Source organism: Ornithorhynchus anatinus, chromosome 17 (assembly GCF_004115215.2).
Source record: "Ornithorhynchus anatinus isolate Pmale09 chromosome 17, mOrnAna1.pri.v4, whole genome shotgun sequence".
In the NCBI taxonomy this organism is placed as follows: domain Eukaryota; kingdom Metazoa; phylum Chordata; class Mammalia; order Monotremata; family Ornithorhynchidae; genus Ornithorhynchus; species Ornithorhynchus anatinus.
Window position 1 is genome coordinate 4,143,505 of NC_041744.1, and position 25,144 is coordinate 4,168,648.

General features: G+C 47.7%; 1 protein-coding gene across 1 annotated transcript in view; it reads left to right on the forward strand.

Annotated features, from left to right (window-relative positions):
- The window catches only part of PITPNM3 (PITPNM family member 3), a 207,156-nt gene that overhangs the window by 155,516 nt on the left and 26,496 nt on the right, over positions 1–25,144 (forward strand). The window contains 3 exon segments of the mRNA XM_039914417.1: positions 11,756–11,926; positions 22,514–22,708; positions 23,290–23,438. Coding sequence (XP_039770351.1) covers positions 11,756–11,926; positions 22,514–22,708; positions 23,290–23,438 — 515 coding nt within the window.

Sequence of the window (25,144 nt, forward strand, 5' to 3'; positions counted from 1 at the left end):
GCCTCGGTTTCCTCATCTGAAAGATGAGGATGCAACCCTACACTCTCCCGTTCAGTCATTCATTCCAGGAAGTTATAGAGTGCTTATTAGGTCCAAAGTACTGTAGCAGGTGCTGAGAATCTTAGGATGCAGGGATTTTGCCACAGATCTGGCGGTTCATTGGCAAAACCCTCTACCGTCTCTGGATTAACTGTCGATCAACTCCATTTTGTCTGCAGAGAGTGCGTTGGGGTTTCCTGAAGCTAATCGATCAATCATATTTATTGAGCGCTTACAGTGTGCAGAGCACTTCACTAAGCCCTCAAGAGACTACACCATAACAGAGTTGGTAGACACGGTCCCTGCCCACAAGGATCTTGCAGTCCAGAAGGGGAGACAGACATTAATAAAAAGTGACAGATACGTACAGTGGAGCAAGTGGGGCTGCGGGGCGGGTGAATAAAAGATAGAAATCCAAGCACAAGGGCGAAGCAGAAGGCAGAAGGAGTAGGGGAAATGAGGGTTCGGGGGGGGAAGTCCTCTTGGAGGAGTTGTGATTTTAAGAAGGCTTTGCAAGTGGGTCATTGGTGGCCTGTCAGCTACAAAGTAGGAGGGAGTTCCAGGCCAGATCCTGCTGAGTCTGGCTAGTTGGATTCTTCCCGTCTACCAGAGTACGAGAGACCCCAGTGAACAAAATGCATATTCATCATTGCTCATGTCATGAATGATGCAGGGGTGCAGATCTCCACCGTTTGCGACCGATTTAAAGAAACCCGTGCCAACCAATGCTTCGTCCCCCTTGAAGACGTAAATGTAAATGAAGAAATTTCGTCCGGTTAAAAATGGCTCCGTGAGGACAGAAACTGTTCACTCATCAATATCAGACGAGATTTACTTATTAAGATGAAGAGCCGCTCAACTGATTAACCCAAAATTACCCATCTGGCGGCCTCCTTCCCCATTAAAATACCGTGCGTTTTCATTCTGGAAAGACGCAAGCACTTCTCTCTAAGATTAATTACACTGCGATGGGATTTTTACACCGAGTGCGACACAGTGGCGGTAAGGCAAGGCACGGGGGGAGTCTAAGCTACGAGAAGTCAGGGAATCTGAAAGTTCTTACGTTAAGAGCTGTCCTTCGGCCAGGAGGATAGACATGTACAATGCTGCTAAGACAACATTCTTGCAGTGCATGTGAATGAAAGGCCTAGAGAAACTGGCACCGTTGGGTCTGAATGAATCTGGGTGTGGAGATTGGGGCGGTGCCACTTTGCTGCTGGTGCCCCCGACTCCGGTTTCGAACAGTCAGCCGGACTTGCAGTGATGTCTCGCATCACATCATCCCCATTCCCTTGCCCGGGTCCCTCTGGGCCTCAGGGATTTCCACCTGATCAGTTAGAAACGAATGAGGGTGGAGATGAACGATTTCTCAGATTGACTTTCATCGGGGGCCACGGTGACACAGCCACATTCAGCTGTGAGTCATGGGAAACTCATTTAGCTTGACTGTCCATCCTCTTCCTCGCTCTTTCCAAAGTCAAAGTCCTCGTGGACCGTGGAAACAACCACTGTGGGGCAAGAGTCAGAAATCATCCGTCAGAAATTATTAAGGACCAGTTGACCTTTCTCAAAGAACAAGTTTCGAGAATACCTAAGAAGCTCGGCTTCTGAAAACGGCTGGTTTGTCAACATCAAGTTTGGTTCTTAATTACCATTCCCCACAGCATTCTCTAATTTATGCTATAAGTGTAAGTCTTAGCAAGAAGAGTCATACAATTGCCTTCAGCTGCTCATCTCGAGTTCTTCCGAATGGATAATGTGGCAGGACGAGGGGAGGGAGAGGGTGGATAGATTGAAACTAGGAAATAGAATCCAGTTCAACAGGATTAGGCTTAAGTCTCCTAATACTGAATGCGCATAGAAGTTTGTCTAAGAGTATTGTCCCAATTATAATGAAATACACATCTTTATAGAATTCATTTTCAGCGGCCGACTATCCTTCGGGGAATAATGCTTGGTGTGTAGAAAGGACGGAATGAGGTAGTGCTTTTTAAATGCTGTTCTGGGAACGCTGTTCAGAACCAAAGAGAAAACGTTGGTTAACAGCAGGTCAGGGAGTAGGATTTAAGTGTGCCTCAGTTGTCAAATCGCCAGGTTTTCTCATCTTGTGCCGGGCACGGTACCTCAGTGGAAAGCATATAGGACTGGAGGTGAGAGGACCTGGGTTCTAATCCCTGCTCTCCCATTTGCCTGCTGTGTGACCTTGGGCAAAACATTTAACTTTTCTGTGCCTTGGTTTCCTCATCTGTATAACAGGGATTCAATACCTGTTCTCCCACCCACTTGAACTGTGAGCTCCAAGAGGGACAGGGACTGTGTCTGACCTGATTATCTTGTGTCTATCCCAGGGCTTAGAACAGTGCTGGGCACACAGCAAGTGCTTAACAAATACCACTATTATTATTATTACGTCACCTAATGCCTATCAGCCATAAGGGATGTGGATTATATTAAACTGATCCTCCCCCTGCTTCCCAGATTTTAAAACTGGCAGGAGTAATGAGTGGAATAAAGCCAAGAAAAGTTCATTTTCACATATGAAGGCTTATTGGTTGGCCTGGATTTTCAGAGGGGGAATCAGGATTCCTGCTCCACTGATTCTTGTCTCTTACCTCATTTTCTTGTTTCAGTCACCAGAGAGCAGTTTGGCTAGGGAAAGGGGGGGCGGGGAAGCGGAAGGAGTTGGGGGGAGGAGGAGAGGGGGCAAGCAGCTTACCAGATGGTCAGTAATCCATTAAATCGAGTCTCTTCTTTCATTCCCTCTGTGTCTCGGACCCATCCTGAATTGGAATCCTTGAGGATGAACAGCTTTCAGTCTTTCTCTTTGTCAATGACTTGGGCTCTCCTGTCACCCAGGAGAGGCAAAAATGTGCCAGAAGTCTCAGCTTGAGATTGCATTGTTCTGGAAAGCGTAAATGATAATAATAAGAATAATTTTCCTATTTGTTTTGGGCTTGCTCTGTGCTATACACTGTATTAAGCACTGGGGTAGGTAAGAGATAATCAGGGTGGACACAGTCCTTATCCAACATAGCTCCCAAGTCTAAGTGGGAGGGAGGGACGGGTATTGAATCCCCATTTTACAGATGAGGAAACTGAGTCCCCGAGAAGTTAAGCATCTTGCCCGAGATCTCCCAGCAGGCCACTGGCAGAGCGGGGTTTAGAACCCGGGTCCCTGGACTCCCAGGCCCAGGCTCTTACCCTTAGGCCACCCTGCTGCTCTGGATTGGAGACACTCTTTCATTTTCTCTTCTTTCTAATGAGAGAGGAGGGAAAAAAAGAGTCTCTCAGACTTCTGAAAAAGCCACTTCTCAGACAATCCGTCAGGGGTATTTATCGATCGCCTACTGAGTCCTCGGCACTGTACTGAGCTCAGGTCCCCGGTCTCGAGAGGCTGACAAAAAATGATTCCCAGAGAGCGAAGGCAGAAGAAAGAACAGGGATGAAGCCGGAAGTCATACCAACCCACAGGGATGAAACAGCTGAACGATCAACTAAACGAGCAGATCGTAATGTAACTAAAACAGGTAAATAAATAGAAATACACATATGTACAGGAGGGCCAAGGCTAGGGATAGAATACAGAAGGGCTAAGGGTGAGGGTGGGGCTAGCTCAGCTGGCGGCTTGGGGAGTAAATCCCTCAGGATGTTCTGTGAGAGCGGCAGGTCCTAATCTTGAAAGCTTGGTCTTCCCATCACAGAGGGGACTACTGCTTTAATGACGGTTTTTGCCACTGCTGCTTCCGAACCTACAAGATTTATTATCACTGCAGGAAGTTTGCCCCACTTGGAAGAAAACACCTCCAGCTTTCAGTCCTTGGCAACTCACAGCGATGACACCCCAAAGGCTCTTTGATCTGAAGCATAGCTGCTCCTTCCTGATCTAACGCCTTCTGCTTGTTCCCACACGAGCTTTTCTCATTATCTCTTAAAAAAAAACACACAACCAAACTAAAAATCCTCCTCTCCATCAAAAATATACGGAATCAAATGTTTTTTCCAGCTTTCTGGGGCTACGGGTTGATCTCTTTGGCCCCAACCATTGAGCGTGATCTCCAAAAGCAGCTGAATTCCTGAGAGTTCTGCTGTCTTTAGTTTAGAGTGTCATGTACCCTGAATTTTTCTTAGAAAGAGCCACAGTGTTCAAGCGTTTTCTGTTCAGCATAAAACTGCACGACCGGCGGAGCATTGCCCAGGATGGAAAATTCTTCCAATTGCAGAGATTATAACCTCCAAATTCCACCTTTTGCCCGAAATGCAGTTCTCTGGGTTCCTTTGAGCAGTAGAGGATTCAATACTTGGTGTCCACCTATCTGTGCTATGAACACCGAGGCGTGGACAGATGGTCAGAAATTTTAAAAAATTAAATAAAAATGAACTCTAGTGTGTTGTATTTTCCTTGCACTTAGTGAGGTGCTCTAAACACAGTGACCGCTCAATAAATACCACTGATCGATTTATTCATAACCTTGGGGAAACAGTCTGGGTGCTTGCCAACTCTGACAACAAATCCGTTTGGTTAGATCCAGCTCGGAAGATGTACCCAAAGCAAGCCCTTCCCATGGACTTGTACTGTGCTTAGTACAGTGCTTTGCACACAGTAAGCGCTCAATAAACACGATTGAATGCATGGATTGTTAACCAATCAGTGATCTTTACTGAGCACCTGTTGAATGCAGAGCCCAATACTAAGCGCTTGAGAGAAAACGATAAAATTAGAAGACTAGATCCCTGCTTTCAAAGATCTCACAAGCTAATAGGGGAAACACACAAATTATTTACAATAGTGGGAACAGGAGAAAGAACAATCTTACAACTCTTGCTAGAAGGATAAATAAGATAGAGAACTGCAAATCGACATAAATCAGAGGAACAGCATAACCTGGTGGAAAGAACAAGAGCCCGGGAATAAGAGGATCTGAGTTCTAATCTCGGCTCTGCCATTTGCCTGCTGGGTGACCTTGGGTAAGTCCCTTCAATTTTCTGTGCCTCAGTTTCCTCATCTATGAAATGGGGATTCACTACTTGTTTTTCTTCCCACTTTGAGAGGCCCAAGAGAGAGGAAGATGGTGTCTGACCTGATTATCTTTTTTCTGCCTCAGCTTAGCACAGAAAAAATAGTATACTTATTCTATTCTTAAGTGCGGACGATAGGAGTATATACATAAACGCCCAGTGTGGTTGTTGAATTGATGCCACCTGGGAAGGAGATTAATCAGGGAATGTTCTCTGGAGGAGGTGAGTTTTCAGGAGGGTTCTGTAGATGGGAAGAGATGAGTTGCTAAGTCAACTAAGGTTACTTTGGGGTGGAATCAAATAATAATGGTAATTGTGGTATTTGTTAAGCATTTACTGGGAATATACAAAACCATCAATTCTCACATGGGGTTCACAGTCGAAGTAGGAGGGAGAACAGGTATTGAATCCCCATTTTTCAGGGGAGGGAGCAGAGGCAAGGAGAATTTAAGTGATTAATAATAATAATAATAATAATAATGTCGGTATTTGTTAAGCACTTACTATGTGCAGAGCACTGTTCTAAGCACTGGGGTAGATATGGGGTAATCAGGTTGTCCCACGTGAGGCTCACAGTCTTCATCCCCATTTTACAGATGAGGGAACTGAGGCACAGAGAAGTTAAGTGACTTGCCCACAGTCACCCAGCTGACAAGTGGCTGATTACCCATGGTCCCACAGCGGGTAAGGGATGGATCCAGGATTAGAACCCAAAACTTCTAACTCTCAGGTCTTTCCACTAGGTTAATGGAGAAGGTGGGGATTCAGTAGAGTCCAAACATTTCTACTAATGGAAGAGAATAGAGTTCCCTTGCCCCTCTGGATCTCAGTTTTCTGGACTGCGGAATGGGACCTCTAAGGTGTAACCCCTCCCCCTCATTAGTAGAACCAGCCAAGTGAACTCAAACCACTTGGCCAATGGAACAAGTGTGTTTGTTATCATCACGGATAATAATCTGGCACAACGTTAGTGATCCTGACTCCTTTTGAGATGGATCGAATCCCAAGTGCTTAGTACAGCCCTCTGCGCACAGTAGGCGCTCAATAAATACCACTGACTGACTCCATTCAGCCGTATAGGCATCCGATATAATAATAGTAGTACTCGTTAAACACTGTGTGCCAGGAAATGTTCTAAGCACAAGGGAGATACAAGTCAGTCTCTCATTCTGATCCCCATTTTACAGATGAGGTAACTGAGGTACAGAGAAGTTAAGTGACTTTCCCAGCTCACACAGCAGACAGGTGGCAGAGCTGGGATTAGAATTTAGGTCTTTCTGACGCCCAGTCCCCTGCTCTATCCACTAAGCCACGCTGGGGTTTCTGTGGGCTCCGGGGTCAGACCACGAAACTTGCTCGAACATGCCCGTGCTGTTGTAATATACCAAGTCGATTAGCATAATTAGTCTGTAATGGATTGATCCGCTCACGCTAGAGAGGTTCAGAACAATCCAAATGCCATTTGGATTGACGGCAAACCGTCGCATCTGCTGCTTCTCAGCCACAACCGGGGCAGGAAAACATCGCCCATTAGGAGCATGAGAAATCACTCTGATCTGTTGCCGTCGCATCGGACTGGGGAGAAGGTGGCTCTCGGGTGGGAGCATTTTCAGATAAGGCGTTCGGGTTTTAGCCTCCTCCCTGGCTGATATAACAAAGCTCCGTTCTCAGCTCGGGGAAGTTCACCGTGGAGTGTTTGCTTCCACCAGTTTCTGTCGTGTGTGTGTCTGTCTCTCATCGACACCCATGCCCGTCACCCCCGCCGATTGTTCCGGACCTTTAACTCTCTCCTTAGGCCCCCTGTTCCTCCCCCTCCCCCATCTCTCACCCCTAATGATCTGGCCACCTATTTCCTCACAAAAATCAACACGATCAGGTCTGAGCTCCCCAAAGTCACCCCTCCGCCTCTCCCCTCCCCCCCAACAACCCCCTCCCCTACTTTCCCATCCTTCCCTGCAGTATCCTCAGAGGAGATCTCCTCCCTCCTCGCAAGTGCCACCCCCTCCACCTGCGCCTCGGACCCCATTCCCTCTCACCTTCTTAAAACCATCGCCCCTGCCCTCCTCCCTTCCTTAACTTCTATTTTTAACCACTCGATCTCCAAGGGCTCCTTCCCCTCTGCCTTCAAACACGCCCACGTCTCCCCCATCCTAAAAAGACCCGCTCTTGACCCCACTTCCCCCTCCAGTTATCGTCCTATCTCCCTACTACCCTTCCTTTCCAAAATCTTAGAACGAGTCGTCTACAATCGATGCCTAGAATTCCTTAACTCCCATTCTCTCCTAGACCCCCTCCGATCTGGCTTCCGTCCCCTCCACTCTACTGAGACTGCTCTCTCTAAGGTCACCCATGACCTCCTTCTCGCCAAATCCAATGGCTCCTACTCCATTCTGATCCTCCTTGACCTCTCTGCTGCCTTTGACACTGTCGACCATCCCCTCCTCCTCCGTACCTTATCTCACCTTGGCTTCACGGACTCTGTCCTCTCCCGGTTCTCCTCTTACCTCTCTGGCCGATCATTCTCGGTCTCCTACGCTGGAGCCTCCTCCCCCTCCCATCCTTTAACTGTTGGAGTTCCTCAAGGGTCAGTTCTTGGCCCTCTTCTGTTCTCCATTTACACTCACTCCCTCGGTGAACTCATCCACTCTCACGGCTTCGACTACCATCTCTACGCAGATGACACGCAGATCTACATCTCCGCCCCTGTCCTCTCCCCCTCCCTTCAGGCTCGCATCTCCTCCTGCCTCCGGGACGTCTCCACCTGGATGTCTGCCCGCCACCTAAAACTCAACATGAGCAAGACTGAGCTCCTCATCTTCCCTCCCAAGCCCGGTCCGCTCCCAGACTTCTCCATCACCGTGGATGGCACGACCGTCCTTCCCGTCCCGCAGGCCCGCAATCTCGGTGTCATCCTTGACTCGTCCCTCTCGTTCACCCCACACATCCTATCCGTTACCAAGACCTGCCGGTTTCACCTCTACAATATCGCCAAGATCCGCCCTTTCCTCTCCACCCAAACGGCTACCTTACTATTACGGGCTCTCGTTATATCCCGGCTAGACTACTGTGTCAGCCTTCTCTCTGACCTCCCTTCCTCCTCTCTCGCCCCGCTCCGGTCTATTCTTCACTCCGCTGCCCGGCTTATCTTCCTGCAGAAACGATCTGGGCATGTCACTCCCCTTCTTAAACAACTCCAGTGGTTGCCTATCGACCTCCGCTCCAAACAAAAACTCCTCACTCTAGGCTTCGAGGCTCTCCGTCACCTCGCCCCTTCCTACCTCTCCTCCCTTCTCTCTTTCTACCGCCCACCCCGCACGCTCCGCTCCTCTGCCGCCCACCTCCTCGCCGTCCCTCGGTCTCGCCTATCCCGCCGTCGACCCCTGGGTCACGTCCTCCCGCGGTCCCGGAACGCCCTCCCTCCTCACCTCCGCCAAACTGATTCTCTTTCCCTCTTCAAAACCTTACTTAAAAATCACCTCCTCCAAGAGGCCTTCCCAGACTGAGCTCCTCTTCCCCCTCTACTCCCTCTGCCATCCCCCCTTTACCTCTCCGCAGCTAAAGCCTCATTTTCCCCTTTTCCCTCTGCTCCTCCACCTCTCCCTTCCCATCCCCACAGCACCGTACCCGTCCGCTCAACTGTATATATTTTCGTTACCCTATTTATTTTGTTAATGAATTGTACATCGCCTTGATTCTATTTAGTTGCCATTGTTTTTACGAGATGTTCTTCCCCTTGACGCTGTTTAGTGCCATTGTTCTTGTCTGTCCGTCTCCCCCGATTAGACTGTAAGCCCGTCAAACGGCAGGGACTGTCTCTATCTGTTGCCGACTTGTTCATCCCAAGCGCTTAGTACAGTGCTCTGCACATAGTAAGCGCTCAATAAATACTATTGAATGAATGAATGATATTTGTTAAGTGCTTACTATGTGCCAGGGACTGTACTAAGTACTGGGGTAGTCACGGGTTTGACACGGTTCATGTCCCACGTAGGGCTCCCGGGCTTAATCCCCATTTTACAGATAAGGAAACCGAGACACGGAGAGGTTAGGTGATTTGCCCTAGGTCAAACGGCAGACAAGTGGCGGAGCCGGGTTTAAAATCCAGATCCTCTGACTTGCAACACTGTTTCCCCTTCTTTCTCTCTCTGGGGGTCGTCCCTCTGCCAATCCACTTGTTTTCCAGATTCCCCCCAACTACTCGTCCTTCTTTGTTCTGTTGATGATAACAATGATCTGTGTTAAGTACTTATTATGTGCCGAGCACTGTATTAAGCGTCGGGGTCACTATAATACAGTAAAATCAGACACAGTCCCTGTCCCACACAAGGCCTGCATTCTAAATACACACATGTATTTCTTCCAAATTTTCCGGATGAGGAAACTGAGGCACATAGAAGTTAAGTCACACAACAAGTGAATGGCAGAGCCAGGATTAGAATCAGCATGGTTTAGTGGATAGAGCGCAGGCCTGGGAGTTAGAAAGTCATGGGTTCTAATCCTGGTTCCGCCACATCACTTCACTTCTCTGAGCCTCAGTTCCCTCATCTGTAAAATGGGGATTGAGAGCGTGAGCCCTTTGTGGGACAGGGAGTATTCAACCTGTTTAACTTGTATCTACCCTAGTGCTTAGAACAGTGCTTGGCACATAGTAAACACTTAAGTACCGTAATTATTATCCACCCTGCTGACTTCCAAGCCCATGTTCCTTCCACTAGCTTCAGTTGTTTCTGTGCTTCGTATTGTCTCTCGAATTTCTGGGTTCAGGTTCAAGCCAGAGGCCAAACAGGAAAGGACTCAGGTGGCCATTCTTCTGGTTTTCAGCTGTTTTTGTTGGTCCGGTCCATCTCCAGCTGACTTTAGATGTGATATTTTTATTCTTAGTGCCTTGATTCCTATCGATTTCCACGCCTCATAGGCGGCCCTCCCGTTCACAGGGACTGAGAACGGAAATGCAGAAGTTCTGAAGCAAGTGGGAGTAGGGGCGGAGGCCTGCGTGGAAAAATACTCTAGGTGCATGCGAATTAAGCGAACTCCGCCAAATGGCAAGGGCGCTGTCGTCACAAAACTCTGTGAGCCAATCAGCCAACCAGTTGTATTTATTGAGAGGTTATTAAGTGCAGAGCACTGTACTAAGCACTTGGAAGAGTAACAGCCTAACAAAGTTGGTAGAGACTGTGAGCTCGCTGTGGCGGGGAATGTGTCTGTTGTTGTTTTGTACTCTCCCAAGCACCGAGTACAGAGCTTTGCACACAGTAAGCGCTCGATAAATACGACTGACGGAATGAACACGTTCCCTGCCTGCAGCGAGCTTACAGTCTAGAGGAGACGGGTGTTCTTCAGTCGGAGAGCGCTGGCTAACGTGAGCCATGAATACAATCCGTTTAATGAAGGCAGGGCGGTTCTTCATGAAATTCATGCGTCACACATGAGATGTCATATGTGTTTTGATGCCCGGAGTTCCCAAGGACTATCAGAAAATCACATTTATTGAGTGCTTACTGTTGTACTGAGTGCTTGGGAGAGTACAAAACAACAATAAACACAGTCTCTGCCCACAGAGAGTTTACAGTCTAAAGGGTCAGTGGATCTAGTGGGCTTAGTGACCCCACAACAGAGACCCAAGCTGGTCCAAGCCCCATGCCTAGTGACCATTCAGAGCAATTTTTTTTTAATATTACTAAAACAGATTCCACTAGATTATAAACTCCTAAATACAGGCTCCCTGTTTGCCAACTTTCCCGTGCTCTGCCAAATGCTTAGTACAGTGCCCTGAACCAAGTAAGCGCTCAATCGGTACCATCGTTTGATTCATTGATAGTTTCTAGGTTGAGGCAAAGGACAAAATTGCTCAATCTTCCTTAGGGATTGTGCCTCCTTCGGGAAGATTATTCCCACTGAGAAACTGGGGGTTCAGGATGGCTAGGGGCCAGGGTAACGTAGGAGGAAAGATCATTTTTCTTGGCTGCAGTGAAGAAATGGTTCATGGGCTCTCAACAAGGCAGGGTTGCTGTGAGCTATATTGCTCTCATCACCTATAATAGAAGACAGGGATTGAATGAAGAATTCAAATCCACAGGACATCCAACACCCCACTTGATCCAACGGCTTCACCTTCTTTTTCCAACAAAATCATTTTCCTGAACTCTTAGCAGGAACACCACAGACCTATTAATGGCCAAAGAGGGAGAATTTTTACAGGCCACCAAAATCACCAAGAGGAAGGAAAAGATCATGCACAATTTGTTTCCTCCATCCCAGGAAATCAAAGGTTGTCCTTTTTCCTGCTTACCTAGGGCGCCCAGAAAAGGTCCCTTGATTCTTGTCTCTATTCTGAGTAGAGGGTAATAATCACAATAATAATAATAATAATTATTATTATTATGGTACTTGTTAAGTGTTAACTAGGTGCCAAGCACTATTCTAAGCACTGGGGTTGATGCAAGGTTGGACACAGTCCCTGTCCCTAAAAGAGGCTCAGCGCTCTTTTCCCCATTTTATAGATGAGGAAACTGAGGCGCAGAGAAGTAAAGTGACTTGTCCAAGATCGTGCAGCAGATGAGTGGCAGAGCTGGGATTAGAACCCAGGTCCTCCTGACGCCCAGGCTCTATACACTAAGCCCCGTAGCGGGAGGCAGGATGGGGAGGTGGAGGCAGGGCAGCATGTCAGACACATGAGTTATCCCACCTATTTTTCTCCCAGGTTGCCAAGTACGTCCCGCCTGCAGCCAGGTGTACAGCTTCTTCCACTCCGCCGACCCCTCCGCCTCCAGACTGGAGCCCCTCCTGGAGAAGAAGTTCCGCCTCCTGCCTCCGTTCAGCGTGCCCCGGTATCAGAGGTACCCCCTGGGAGATGGCCGGTCCCACCTGCTCGGTAAGGGACTTGTACTTGGAAACACAAAGTTGTCTCACCCCTCGACGGCCTCTCTCCATTGGAAAGCGGTCAGTAGAGTTCCATCACAGTCTTCCCCGGCTGGCAGAGAGCTCAGGGAGTTCATTTATTCATTCGTTCGGTCGTATTAATTGAGTGCTTACTGTGGGCAAAGCACTGTACTGAGTGCTTGGGAGAGTATAGTGTAACACTGAACAGACACATTCCCTGCCCACAGTGAGTTTACGGTCTAGAGGGGAAGAGAATCGCAGACATGGTGACTTGGAAAATGGGCACCGTAAGATGGCGGGAAGGGGTCGGAGAGGAAGGCAAGGGGGAGTTTGATATTAGGTCCTTGTTAGAGCCAATCAGTCAGTCGTATTTATTGAGGGCTTACTGTGTGCAGAGCACTGTACTGAGCACTTGGGAGAGTATACTAGAACAGTAAACAGACACAATCCCTGCCCACAACAAGCTCACAGTCTACAGGGGGGACAGACTTTAAATTACAATTAATAAAAGCAACCAAGTATAACCACGTTGGCATAAGTGTTGTGGACATAGGGGTGTGATAACTACCTAAGTGCTTAGAGGGTGGGACTAAGTGCAAGCGCTTAGCATCGTGCTCTGTGCACCCCAAGCGCTCAATAAAAATGATTGATTGATTGAAGGGTGAGGCAGTAGGGAGGAAAGATAGAGGGGATGAGAGCATAGTCAGGGAAGGCTTTCTGGCGGAGATACGATTTGAGGAGCGCTTTGAAAATGGTCTGTCAGATAATGTAGGGGGAGGGAGGTCCAGGCCGGAGGGATGATGTGAAGTGGAAGAGGACCAAGGAGAAGTAAGAGGGACGGACATCTCACCCTAGGAAGATGTGAGTCTCGAATAGCCGGGGTCAACCGTTAAAGGAGCAGAGATGGAGAGATTCTACGTGAGTGTGTTTCTTTTGATGGTATTAAGCGCTTACTATGTGCCAGCACTTTACTAGGTGCTGGGATAAATACAAGGTTGTCAGGATGGACACAGCCCCGTCCTGCAAAGGCCTCACAGTCGTAATCCCCATTTTACAGTTGAGGAAACTGAGGGACAGAGAAGTGAAGTGTTCAGTCTGCGGTGATACAGCAGACGATTGGCCGAGCCGGGTTTAGAACCCAGGTCCTTCCGATTCCCAGGCCCGTGCTCTATCCATTAGGTCATGCTGCTTCTCTTGGTTTATCTTGGAGGCTCCGGGGCTACTAGCCTGCCCCACTCCTTTGCCCAGCCACTCCCAGGGCTCTTTTCCTGGGATGTCAGAATTTCCATTCAGGCCTGCTAACTTCCAGAGGGCCTCGGGAGTAAGGGATTTCCCCAGTTTCTATTGTGCAAGGGGCTGTCCAGGACGAACAAGACCTTCCCTAGATCTCTGCGGGCTCTTCAGAAGTCCCCGTGAGGCATCCCGGGTAGTCGAACTCACTTGCCCTGTGGTCCAGAAAGTGAATAGGAGGGAATGCAGTGGCGGGAATTCTTTTTCTTCTCATCCTAAGAGGAGAGTCCGACTTATAGAGCTTTACATCTTCCCTCGCCATTTGCTCTGTGGGAGTCCTGTTGAACAAAGCCCCTCTCCCGTTTGAACATCTGAAATGAAAGTTCGGGGTTTTGCCCTTGATCTCCCTTTGCCTCGGTTTCCCGGCACTTGAAAGAATGGGGAACCGGATTTGGATGCTGGACATTTTTGCCCATGCTGGGGGGGGGGGGGGATCGGAGGCTGGGAGGGGATCTTTAACTTTGTTGCAAATCTGACCGTTTTGCCGCCAACCTCTCGCCCACGTCCTGCCTCTGGCTTGGATTGCCTTCCCTCTTCATATCTGACGATCACGCTCCCCCCACCTTCAAAGCCTCAGTGAAGGACACCTCCTCTAAGAGGCCTTCCCCGGCTAGGCCCTTATTTCCTCTTCCCCCACTCCCTTCTGCGTCATCCTTGTACTTGGATTTTCACCCTTTGTTCACCCCTCCCTCAGCCTCACGGCGCTCACGTCCATATCTGTGATTTATCTCTATTAATGATTGTCTCCCCCTCTAGGCTGAAAGCTCGGTGTGGGCAGGGGAGTGTCTACCAACTCGGCTATATTGTATTCTCCCAAGTCCTTAGTACAGTGCTCTGAACATAGTAAGCGCTCACTAAATATCATTCATCGATTGACTGATTGATCCGATAATAGGTCCTGGTCTCTGCAAGATGACTTGCTCTATGGTGTGGGCAGGGAATGTGTCTGTTTACTGTGGTATTGTACTCTCCCAAGATCTTAGTACTGTGCTGTGCACGCAGTAAGCGCTCAATAAATATGACTGAATGAATGAAACCCAGAGTAAGTGGGTGGAAGGTCATTTATCGGACAGACTAGATTTCCTATCTCCCGTAGATGGATTGAGTGAAGTGCCAGTCAGCATCAACCTATTTGCCGCCTTGAATAGGAAAGCGCTACATAAACAAATTAGTCCCGTTTCTCAGAAAATGTATGCTGCCCCGAGAGAAACAGCTGCCTTATTTCAGTACTCAAGAATCTAAATAACTGCATTTCATGCATTCGGTCACTGAGACGGCAGCAAGGAACCACAACTCATTAAATGCCTGGTCGTTTGAAATCAAAGATCTCACAGATCCCGCCAAGGTTTTGCTCTACTAACATCCGTTATGCACAAAGGAGCTAACAATGTTTTCTCTGTTATCAGGTATCGAACCCTGGATATTGCTTTTCCCTGATGATGATGGTTATGATTATTATGGTATTTAAGGGTTTACTATGTGCTGGGCACCGTACTAAGCTCTGGGATGGATACAAGCAAATCTGGTTGGGACAGTCCCTGTCCCACATGGGGCTCACAGTCTCAATCCCCATTTTATAGATGAGGTTACTGAGGCTCAGGTAAATGAAATGACTTCCCCAAGGTCACACAGCAGACAAGTGACAGAGCCGGAATTAGAACCCATGACCTTTTGACTCCCAGACCCATGCTGTAGTCACTACGCCATGCTGCTTCAGTGATGATAGCATGACCTACCAGATCTAGACATCTCATTCGACTTTTCTCCTGGAAGTGCTTAGCAATTTTATGGTCTCCCTTTTGCTAAGAGCTTAAAGACAAGCAAAGAGTCCCCTCAATGGTGCTGGGTTCTTAAGAGCTTTAACAGATGACTTGAAATCAAATTTTGATCATTCCCCCATCTTGCTTTGAGTGGAGAGGCTTTTCTTTTCCTTATGCTTGAAGTTCATTTTTTCTGCCTCCCCCAGAAATAATAATCCATCCACCCAAGGGCTGTAGCCTTAGAAGAATCTGTCTGACACTTGTGGGCAAGTCACTTAACTTCTCTGTGCCTCAGTTACCTCATCTGTAAAATGGGGATTAACCGCGAGCCTCACGTGGGACAATCTGAATACCCTGTATCTAACCCAGCGCTTAGAACAGTGCTCGGCACATAGTAAGCGCTTAACAAATACCAACATTATTATTATTGGCATTGCTGATCATGGATGGCTAGGTGACAAAACATCTTAGAGCCACAGGAGGGGAAGATGTAGCAGAAACCATGTAGAGTTTCAAGCCAGGTATTCATCTATATAATAGAAGTTATGGTAGTATTAATATTCATTGTGCACAAAATACAGTGTGCTTGGCACTCTACGAAGCGCAGGAGAAAATACAAAAGAAAAAAATGACACACTTCCTGCCCTCACAGAGCTTACGATTTAACGGCAGAGACGGACGTGAAACTGTACACAGAGAGTGAAAGCAGTTTGAGACCAACCATCATTTAGAGAGTAAAAGTGAGATGGTAGATCGTGTCAAACACCTTTAGTTTTTATGTAAGGAGAAGGCTAAAAGCTGTTTCATTTCCCATGTCAGGTTGCTGTAGGGGGTAACTGTAGGAGGTTAAATCTGTGGGATGAAGGCAATTGCTGAAAATTCCTTTTCTGTCTCGCCTTCCTATATCACCGCTCCTGTAATCAGATTTAACAACTGCTTTGGCCCACTGAGAAGTATGCATCAGCCTCTGTTAAACTGGACAAAATCAATAGCAAAGAGGGAATAGAAAGAAAAGAAAATTAGAAAGACGGTCTGAAAGGTTGCAGCCTGACAAGATATTGTAACTTTGTGGCTATGCCTTGCTCTCTAACGTAGAATATGCACCCATGAGGTGACTTGCAATTCCATCTTTCTCCGGGAGCAAAACCAAACCCAAATTAGAGTTAATAATTAATGAAAAACTCCAGATCCATTATTCTATAACCTTTGCAAAAAAGGGTAATGGAGCCCAACTTCTTTTGACATTGACCTTCTTTCTCCAGAATATTAAGGTGATTTCTAATGCATGGAGAAGAGAGGTTGATTTATAATTAATTTGACACCGCATTCCTCTAGAGCTGAGGAAAGGAGGGTGCGGTTCCAAATACTAATAATGATCATAATAATTGTGGTATTTTTAAGCACTTACTTTGTGCCAAACACCGGGCAAGCAAGTAGAAGCAGCATAGATTAAAGAAGCCAAGAGATTTAGCGGGGAGGAGAAAACGCAAGGAGGATCTGAAATCAGGCAGCTGTCTTTCGGTGTAAGGTGGGGCCGAACTTTGAGGCCTATCATTCCGCTCACAGAGCCGATGAATTAATATAGTTATTTCTTAAATGTCTACTCTCTACTAACCTGGGACACATCCCCCACTAAACTCTAAGCTCGTGTGGGTGGGAAATGTGGCTACCAGTACTGTTATACTCTACCAAGCCCCTAGTACGGTGCTCTGAGCATGGTAAGCACTCAGTAAATAGGACTGATTGATTGAGATACATGAAGATTGGATCAGACAGTCCCTATCCCTTGCAGGACTTCCAGACTAAGAGGGAGGAAGGACGAATAGGAATCTTACTTCTATTTTCTGGAGGAAGAAAGTGAACTCCAAAGAGGTAGGCCAGTTGTAAAGCTGGGGCTAGAACCCAGGTTTCCCTTCTCCCAGTTCCTCAATGGAGAGACCCCGGGGCTGGGAGTCAGGAGAACCTAGGGTCTAATCCCGGCTCCGCCACATGTCTGGTGTGTGACCTTGGGCAAGTCACTTTACTTCTCTGGGCCTCGGTTACGTCATCTGGAAAGTGGAGATTAAGACTCTGAGCCTCATGTGGGACAGGGACTGTGACCAACGTGATGAACTTGTACCTACTCTAGTGGTTAGAACAGTGCTTGGCACCCAGTGCTTAACAAGTACCACAGCTATTAGTATTATTACAGCATCACTGCATCCCACTGGGTAGGATTCTGAGGCTGGAAGAGACCTGAGGAGATCATCTTCCCGGCCTTTAGGCTGACCCACACCCCCATGAATCCCGAGATCTGTGTCAGCTGTTACCCGCAGACTCCATTTCCCTGCAGGGTGATCTTGCACAAGTCGCTTATCTTCTCTGTGCCTCAGTTTCCTCATTTGTAAAGGAGGTTTTGATCCCTGTTCTCCCTCCCCTCTAGGCTGTGGGGCCCAAGTGAGATAGGGACCTTGATTGACTTGATAATCTTGTATCTACCTCAGTGCTAAGTACAGTGGTCAGCTCATAGTGAAACCTTAACAGATGCTACGATCGTTGCTGTCCTTGTTAGCATCCTTCTTCTTATGTTGGGGAAGAAAGGATTGAGTAGAGGAATGTGGGGAGAGCGTTGGTCTGTTGGATTTGGGAAGGGAGGGAGGGTTTTTTCGGGATCCGAGAACGCAAATCCCCATGTGGTGGAGAATGATTTTTCTGAACGAAGACTCTACAGTGGATTCCATTAAAGAGAATGCACCTCATTCGGGGTTTCCATGGAAACATCATTTTCACATGTTTGGCCCAAGATCGCAGCTCCCTTATTGGGGCTGCGATTTAATTGATTTCTCAAGCTCAGCTGCAGCGGGGCTCTTGTGTAATTGTATTTAGGCTGAAATCAGAATCTTGGGGAATTCTTCCACACTGTTGTCCTTTATTTCTGGATTCAGAATCCGAGGCAGCTTCTCCGACCTAGTAACCCACAGACACGTATAGCCTCATCTCTTGGGTGAACCTGAAAGCGCTTGGTATTATTTCTCCTTAATCTGAATCGGGGGCTTTTACCCACCAAATTCCCATGGACCATGCATTTAATCTCGCAACCTCTAGACTCTGTTATATTGTACTCTCCCGAGTGCTTAGTACAGTGCTCTGCACCCCCTAAGCATCTGCGGCCCGTGAGAAGCAGCATGGCCTAGCAGGAAGAGCACGGGCCTAGGAACTGGAAGACCTGAGTCCTAATCCTGACCCCGCCACTCCTCTGCTGTGTGACCTTGGGAAAGTCATTTCACTTCTCTGGGGCTCCATTCCCTCGTCTGGAAAATGGGGACGAAGACTCTGAGTCCCATGAGGGACGGGGACTGCGTCCAACCTGATTTTCTTGGATCCATCCCACTGCTTGGTACGGTGCCTGGCACATAGTAAGCACTTACCAAATACAGTGAAAAGCAACTAACTAAATAAAGAACATCAGTTGAGTGATCTCTAACAAGTCGGTATGACCTCTAGCGTCATCTGGGACACTCCACGGCCAGACAGTCCATGATTCCTGAAGCGAATGGTAGAATGGCAAACACCAGCCAGTGGCTAGTTAGATAAAGAACAGCCAGGGAGTCCTTAGAAAAACATCCCTTGAAATAGTGGTATGGGAAGAGGCAGGGACTGCATGGGGAAATTATCCAGGTAATTCAGGCCAAAGTGTACCTTTAGGCAGCAGCCCAGGTGGTCGGGGTGTGGAGATGTGCAGAGAGGAAGGCTGTCGCGTATTGGCGTCATCTTGCACTTTCTAGTCTGTAAGCACTTTGCAGACAGAGATCAGGTCTGCTGATTCTGTTGTACCATCCTCTTCCAACCATGTAGTTTCTGTTGCCGATTTGTACGTTCCAAGCACTTAGTGCAGTGCTCTGCACGTAGGAAGCGCTCAATAAATACAATTGAATGAATTTAGCACAGCGCTCTGCACAGGGTACGTGCTCAATAAATACGATCCACTGATATTGGCGGAAACCAAGGCATTCAGTGTTCTGGGTCCTACGGAGGGAGAGACGGGACCTTGCGAATAGAAGGAGTGGGAGGTGGGCAGAAGGCAGCCCGCATATGAAAGAGGCTACCTGTTCCTAAACTCGATTCAGAAATTGCACCCACCACCTTCAAGTTTGTGACTCCGCCGGGCAGGTGATTCAGCTCAGGTGAATCAGCTTGTTACGAACAGGTTCGTGTCTGCTACTTATACTCTCCCAATCCTTTGGTACTATGCTCTGACTATATGATTAATTGATTTGTTCTCAAGGTCTCATCTTAGCTCAACAAGTTCTGGGCCCTTGCTTTAAATCTGAAGAGAAGTTAGAATTGTTTGTTGTTATATTGTATTCTCCCAAGCGCTTAGTACAGTGCTTTGCACACAGTAAGTGCTCAGTAAATATGACTGGATGAATGAATGAATGACTCGGGGGGGAACTGAGAGAGAATGGAGTCAATATTCATTCATTCAATAGTATTTATTCAATAGTATTTATTGAGCGCTTTCTATGTGCAGAGCACTGTACTAAGCGCTTGGGATGAACAGGTCGGCAACAGATAGAGACAGTCCCTGCCGTTTGACGGGCTTACGGTCTAATCGGGGGAGACGGACAGACAAGAACAATGGCAATAAATAGAGTCGAGGGGAAGAACATCTCGTAAAAACAATGGCGACTAAATAGAATCGAGGCGATGTACAATTCATTAACAAAATAAATAGGGTAATGGAAATATACATAGTTGAGCGGACGAGTACAGTGCTGTGGGGAGGGGAAGGGAGAGGTGGAGGAGCAGAGGGAAAGGGAGAAAAGAGGGTTTAGCTGCAGAGAGGTGAAGGGGGGGTGGTAGAGGGAGTAGAGGGAGAAGGGAGCTCAGTCTGGGAAGGCCTCTTGGAGAAGGTGAGTTTTAAGTAGGGTCCTGAAGAGGGGAAGAGAATCAGTTTGGCGGAGGTGAGGAGGGAGGGCGTTCCGGGACCGCGGGAGGACGTGGCCCTGGGGTCGACGGCGGGACGGGCGAGACCGAGGGACGGCGAGGAGGCGGGCGGCGGAGGAGCGGAGCGTGCGGGGTGGGTGGTAGAAAGAGAGAAGGGAGGAGAGGTAGGAAGGGGCAAGGTGATGGAGAGCCTCGAAGCCTAGAGTGAGGCTAGAGCCTAGAGTGAGTCAAAACCATGCCCTAACATTGATTATTGGATTAGTGTTCAAGACCATTTTGTAGAACACTTACTGGTGCACCTCTAGCATTAACTAGTCAACCAGTGGTATTTATTCAATCAATCAATCAATCGTGTTTATTGGGCGCTTAGTGTGTGTAGAACACTGTATTAAGCACTTGGGAGAGGACAGTACATCAGTTGACAGACCCTTTTCCTGCCTATGAGGAACTTGTGGTCTAGAGGGGGAGACAGACATTAAAATAAATTACATAAATGTACATAAATGCTGTGGGGCGAATGTCAAGTATTTAAAGTGCATAAGTGATGCAAAAAGGACAGACTGTGCACTCTATTAATGGTATTTATTGAGCACTTACTGTGGGCAGAGCACTGTTTTAAGCGCTCGGGAGAGTCCAGTACAGTAGAGCTGAGAGACACGATCCTACCCTCAAGCATAACTTGTATGGAGAGAAGTGTGTTCACTTATATGTTCAGTTATTTATTCCCAGTGACTTTATTTGCAAGTATGGGAGCTGCCCCAGTTAGAACGTAAGCTCCCGGTGGGTAGGAAATGCATTTCTCGCTTTGGATATACTTTCTAAGGGTTTCACAGTGTTTTGCTCCCACTAGGGGCACAGGAAATATTACTTACCACTAACTACACCTATTACTTTTTCAGGGCAGTGTAATTGGGCAGGGATTCTAGGTGATGAATATTTCTTTCTTGAAATCAATGGGCCAATATGCTCCCAGAACTCACGTGCCATCACAGAATTCATTAATTCATTAATTGTCATACTTACTGAGCGCTTACTATGTGCAGAACACTGTACTGTTTGGGACAGTACAGTTCAACAATAAGCAGATACATTCCCCGCCCACAACGAGCTTAAATCATATTTTCCCCCAATTTGCAGAGATGTTTCAGGTGAGCGGAAGTAGACTTTGGTCCAGGATTTTGTTTTGGGCTCATCTCTCGGCACACCACCACCGCGCTGACTACACTGGAACAGGAAAAGGGATATATCCGATGATTAATAATGCAACGTCTGGAACGAGGGCCAATATCTCTCTTCCTTTTCTGAGGAAAGTAAAACAAAGCCAAGAATTTCCCCTGTGTAGGTCTAGAATTCGAGTTGCTCACTTGGAAGTTTCCTGCCGTTGCTCACTCTTACGACTTCGGTTTGTCTCAATCGAGCCCAAACTACTCCCAGTCTTCCGGGATTATCGCGAAGTTGGAAATGCTTTAGACCAGCGGAACCCACAGAGGATCCATAAACCGCTTTCCTTCTAATAATAATGTTGGCGTTTGTTAAGCGCTTAGTATGTGCAGAGCACTGTTCTAAGCGCTGGGGGAGATACAGGGGAATCAGGTAATGGAGTTGACCACATCACCCCGCCACCTTGGAACCGACAAGCAGTAATTTGATCTGATCCAAGCTCCCCTTTCATTTATTTCCTCCGCCCCCTTTAGTAATCAGTCAATCAGTGGTATTTATTGAGCGCTTCCTATGTACAGAACACTGCCCTAGGTGGTTGGGATTGGACAATATGACAGAATTGGTAGACATGCCCTCTGCCCACAAGGAGCTTACAGTTTAGAGAGGATCTTATGGTCTAATGAAATGGACCGGTGGTAGGAGCAGCGTAGCCTAGTGGAAAGAGCATGGGCCTGGGAATCAGAGGACCTGGGTTCTAATCCAATTGCCTGCTGTGTGACCTTGGGCAAGTCATTTACCTACTAGGGTTTCAATACCTGTCTTCCCTCTCAGCCCAATTTGGGACAGGGACTGTGTCCCTACCCCAGCACTTAAAACAGGGCTGGACACATAGTAAACACTGAACAAATACCACAATTATTAATTATCATTATTACTATTCAGAAGTTGGAGGGAGGAGGAGGGCGAAAAGCAGCAAAAAGCCTGGTTGATCCACCCTGAGAACACCCTTGTCAGCTGTGTGGCTGTGGGCAAGTCACTTCACTTCTCTGTGCCTCAGTTACCTCATCTGTAAAATGGGGATTAAGACTGTGAGCCCCACGTGGGACAACCAGATTCCCCTGTGTCTACCCCAGCGCTTAGAGCAGTGCTCTGCACATAGTAAGCGCTTAACAAATACCAACGTCATTATTATTATTATGGTTAGAGCTTGTTTGGAGTCTTCTTTCATCTTTCCCCAGATTGCCCCATCTGGACGGAGGAGGGGTGGAATAGCTCATTCAGTTGTATTTATTGAGCACTCTCCGTGTGCAGAACACTGTACTAAGCGCGTGGGAGGGTACAATATAACAATAAGCAGGCACAATCACTGCCCACCTTGAGCTTACAGCCTAAAGGGAGAGACAGGCATTGATATAACCTCGCTTTTCTATTTGAATGCACAGTGGACGCGATCCAACACCACAGCTCCCTGTTCATGGAGACCAGCGCAGCCAATAGCCCTTCCTCCCCCGACGCCCCAGCCTCACCTCCTCCGCCCAGTCAGGCCCAGACACGAGTGAGAAGGTCCAGCTTGGTCAGCGTGAACAGCGAAATCTCGGGCTCCACCGAGAGCCTCCCCTCGGCTAACATCGCTAACAGTGAGTAAAAGACCCTGGTCTCCCCTGCTCCTGCCTGCCCGAGCCAGAGAGACTCTTTCTGAGATATCGATCAGTGGTATTTATTGAGCGCTGGCCGTGGGCAGATCAGGGTAGCGCAACAGTGCAGTGGCGGATCCGGGATTAGAACCCAGGTCCTTCTGACTCCCAAGCCCAGGCTCTATCCGCTAGTCCACGCCGCTTCTAATAAAACACGGAGAGCGTGGGCCTGGGAGTCGGAAGGTCATGGGTTCTAATCCCAGATCCGCCGCTTGTCCGCTGTGTGGCCTTTAGGCGAGTCGCTTTACTTTTCTGTGCCTCAGTTCCTTCATCTGTAAAATGGGGATTAAGACTGGCACGGAGCGCTTAACAAATGCCACAATTATCATTATTATTATTATTAATACAACACAGCAGGTCCCATGGCGATTCAAACTTGGACCGCTGGATTCAGAGTCCAGCGAGTTAACCATTACACCAAGGAACCAGAAATCATCCTTGCTCTTAGGTTGGGAGTTGGGCAGGGGGTATTCTCGAGTGTCACCGAATTAATCTACCTTGTTCCTTTGCGACCCCGTGCGCAGTCACTGCTAAATGGTGGGGCACCAAACGGATAGACTACGCCTTATATTGTCCAGACGTCCTGACAGCTTTCCCCACCGTGGCCCTACCCCATCTCTTCCACGCCAGCTACTGGGAATCAACCGACGTGGTGGCTTTCATTCTGAGACAGGTAACTCAAATTTCCCGACCCAGTGGTTCACCGTTAAGGAGGCGGGCGATCTGCTGGTTCACCTCCCTGTGGGGTCCCCTCTGAGGGAAGATCACTTGAAACAAAAGTGAAATGATACGGTGGATGGATAGCTCTCTTTAGTGGTCTATCACTTTGCCCCCTCCTACCTCGCCTCGCTACTGTCCTATTCCTACCCAGTCTGCACACTTTGCTCCTCTAATGCCAACCTTCTCATTCATTCATTCGATAGTATTTATTGAGCGCTTACTATGTGTAGAGCACTGCACTAAGCGCTTGGAATGTACAAATCGATAACAGATAGAGACAGTCCCTGCCCTTTGACGGGCTTACAGTCTTATCGGGGGGCACAGACAGGAACAATAGCAATAAATAGACTCGAGGGGATGAACATCTCATTAAAGCAATAGCAAATAAATAGAATCTCATCTATCTCATCACCGACCCCTCGCCCACATCCTCCCTCTGCCCTGGAACGCCCTCCCTCCTCAAATCCGACCATTTCTCTCCCCTCCTTCAAAGGCTTATTGAAGTCACATCTCCTCCAAGAGACCTTTCCTGACTGAGCCTCCTTTCCTCTTCTCCCACTCCCTTCTGCATCTCCCTGATTCGCTCCCTTTATTCATCCCCCGTCCGGGCCCCGTAGCACTAATGGACATATCTTTAATTTATTTATATTAATGTCTGTCTCCTTTTCTAGACTGTAAGCTTGTTGTGGGCAGGGAATGTGTCTGTTTATTGTTTTATTGCACTCTCCCAAGTGCTCGGCGTAGTATTCTGTGCACAGTAAGTTCTCAATAACTACGACTGAATGAATGAGTGAATGAATGAATGAATACTGGGAGAGTAGAGACAGGGCCGGGGGAGGGTCTTGGGAGAAAGCTGGCTTGATATGACTCTCCTGTGGGCTTATTTGCTTCTGTATTTAACTTTGTTTAAAGGAGAAGACTCACTGGTGTGATTAAAACTAATACTTCCAGGGCGTCAAGCCTAATTACAAGGTTTGATTCTTTTTTAACGAGGCTTGGAAGTCATTTTAATCCTCCTTTGTCTGAAAACGCAGGCGATCACTGGCCGTTTCCAGATGAACGGTTTCCTAGGAAGTAGGATTGCTCTTCCCTGCCACCATTTCATTCATTCATTTATTCACTCATTCATTTAATTGTAGTTGAATGAATTTATCATTTGCCACTATTATAAATCGATGGAGGAAGTGGTACCTTGGTGGAAAGGGCGGGGGGTTGGGGGGTTTAGCCCCCTTTATTGAGAAGCCAGTGTGGGCTAGTGGAGAGAGCACCAGCCCTGGGAGTTAGAAGGTTATAATCCTGGCTCTGTCCGCTGTGCCACCTTGGGCAAGTCACTTCACTTCTCTGTGCCTCAGTTACCTCATCTATAAAATGGGGATTAAGATTGTGAGCCCCGGAAACTGTGTCCAATCCGATTTGTTTGTATCCACCCCGGCCCTTAATACAGTGCCTGGCGCGTAATAAGCACTTGACAAATACCACTGTTGTTATTGTCGTTATTATTATGATGATGATTATTATCGTTATTATTCCTCTTAGGTTGTGAGCCCCATGCAGGGTGGAGAACGCATCCGATCCAATTATCTCGTATCCATCCCAGGGTTTAGGACATAGCATAAAAAAAGTTCTTGGCACAATAAATACTACGATTGTTCTTGTTAT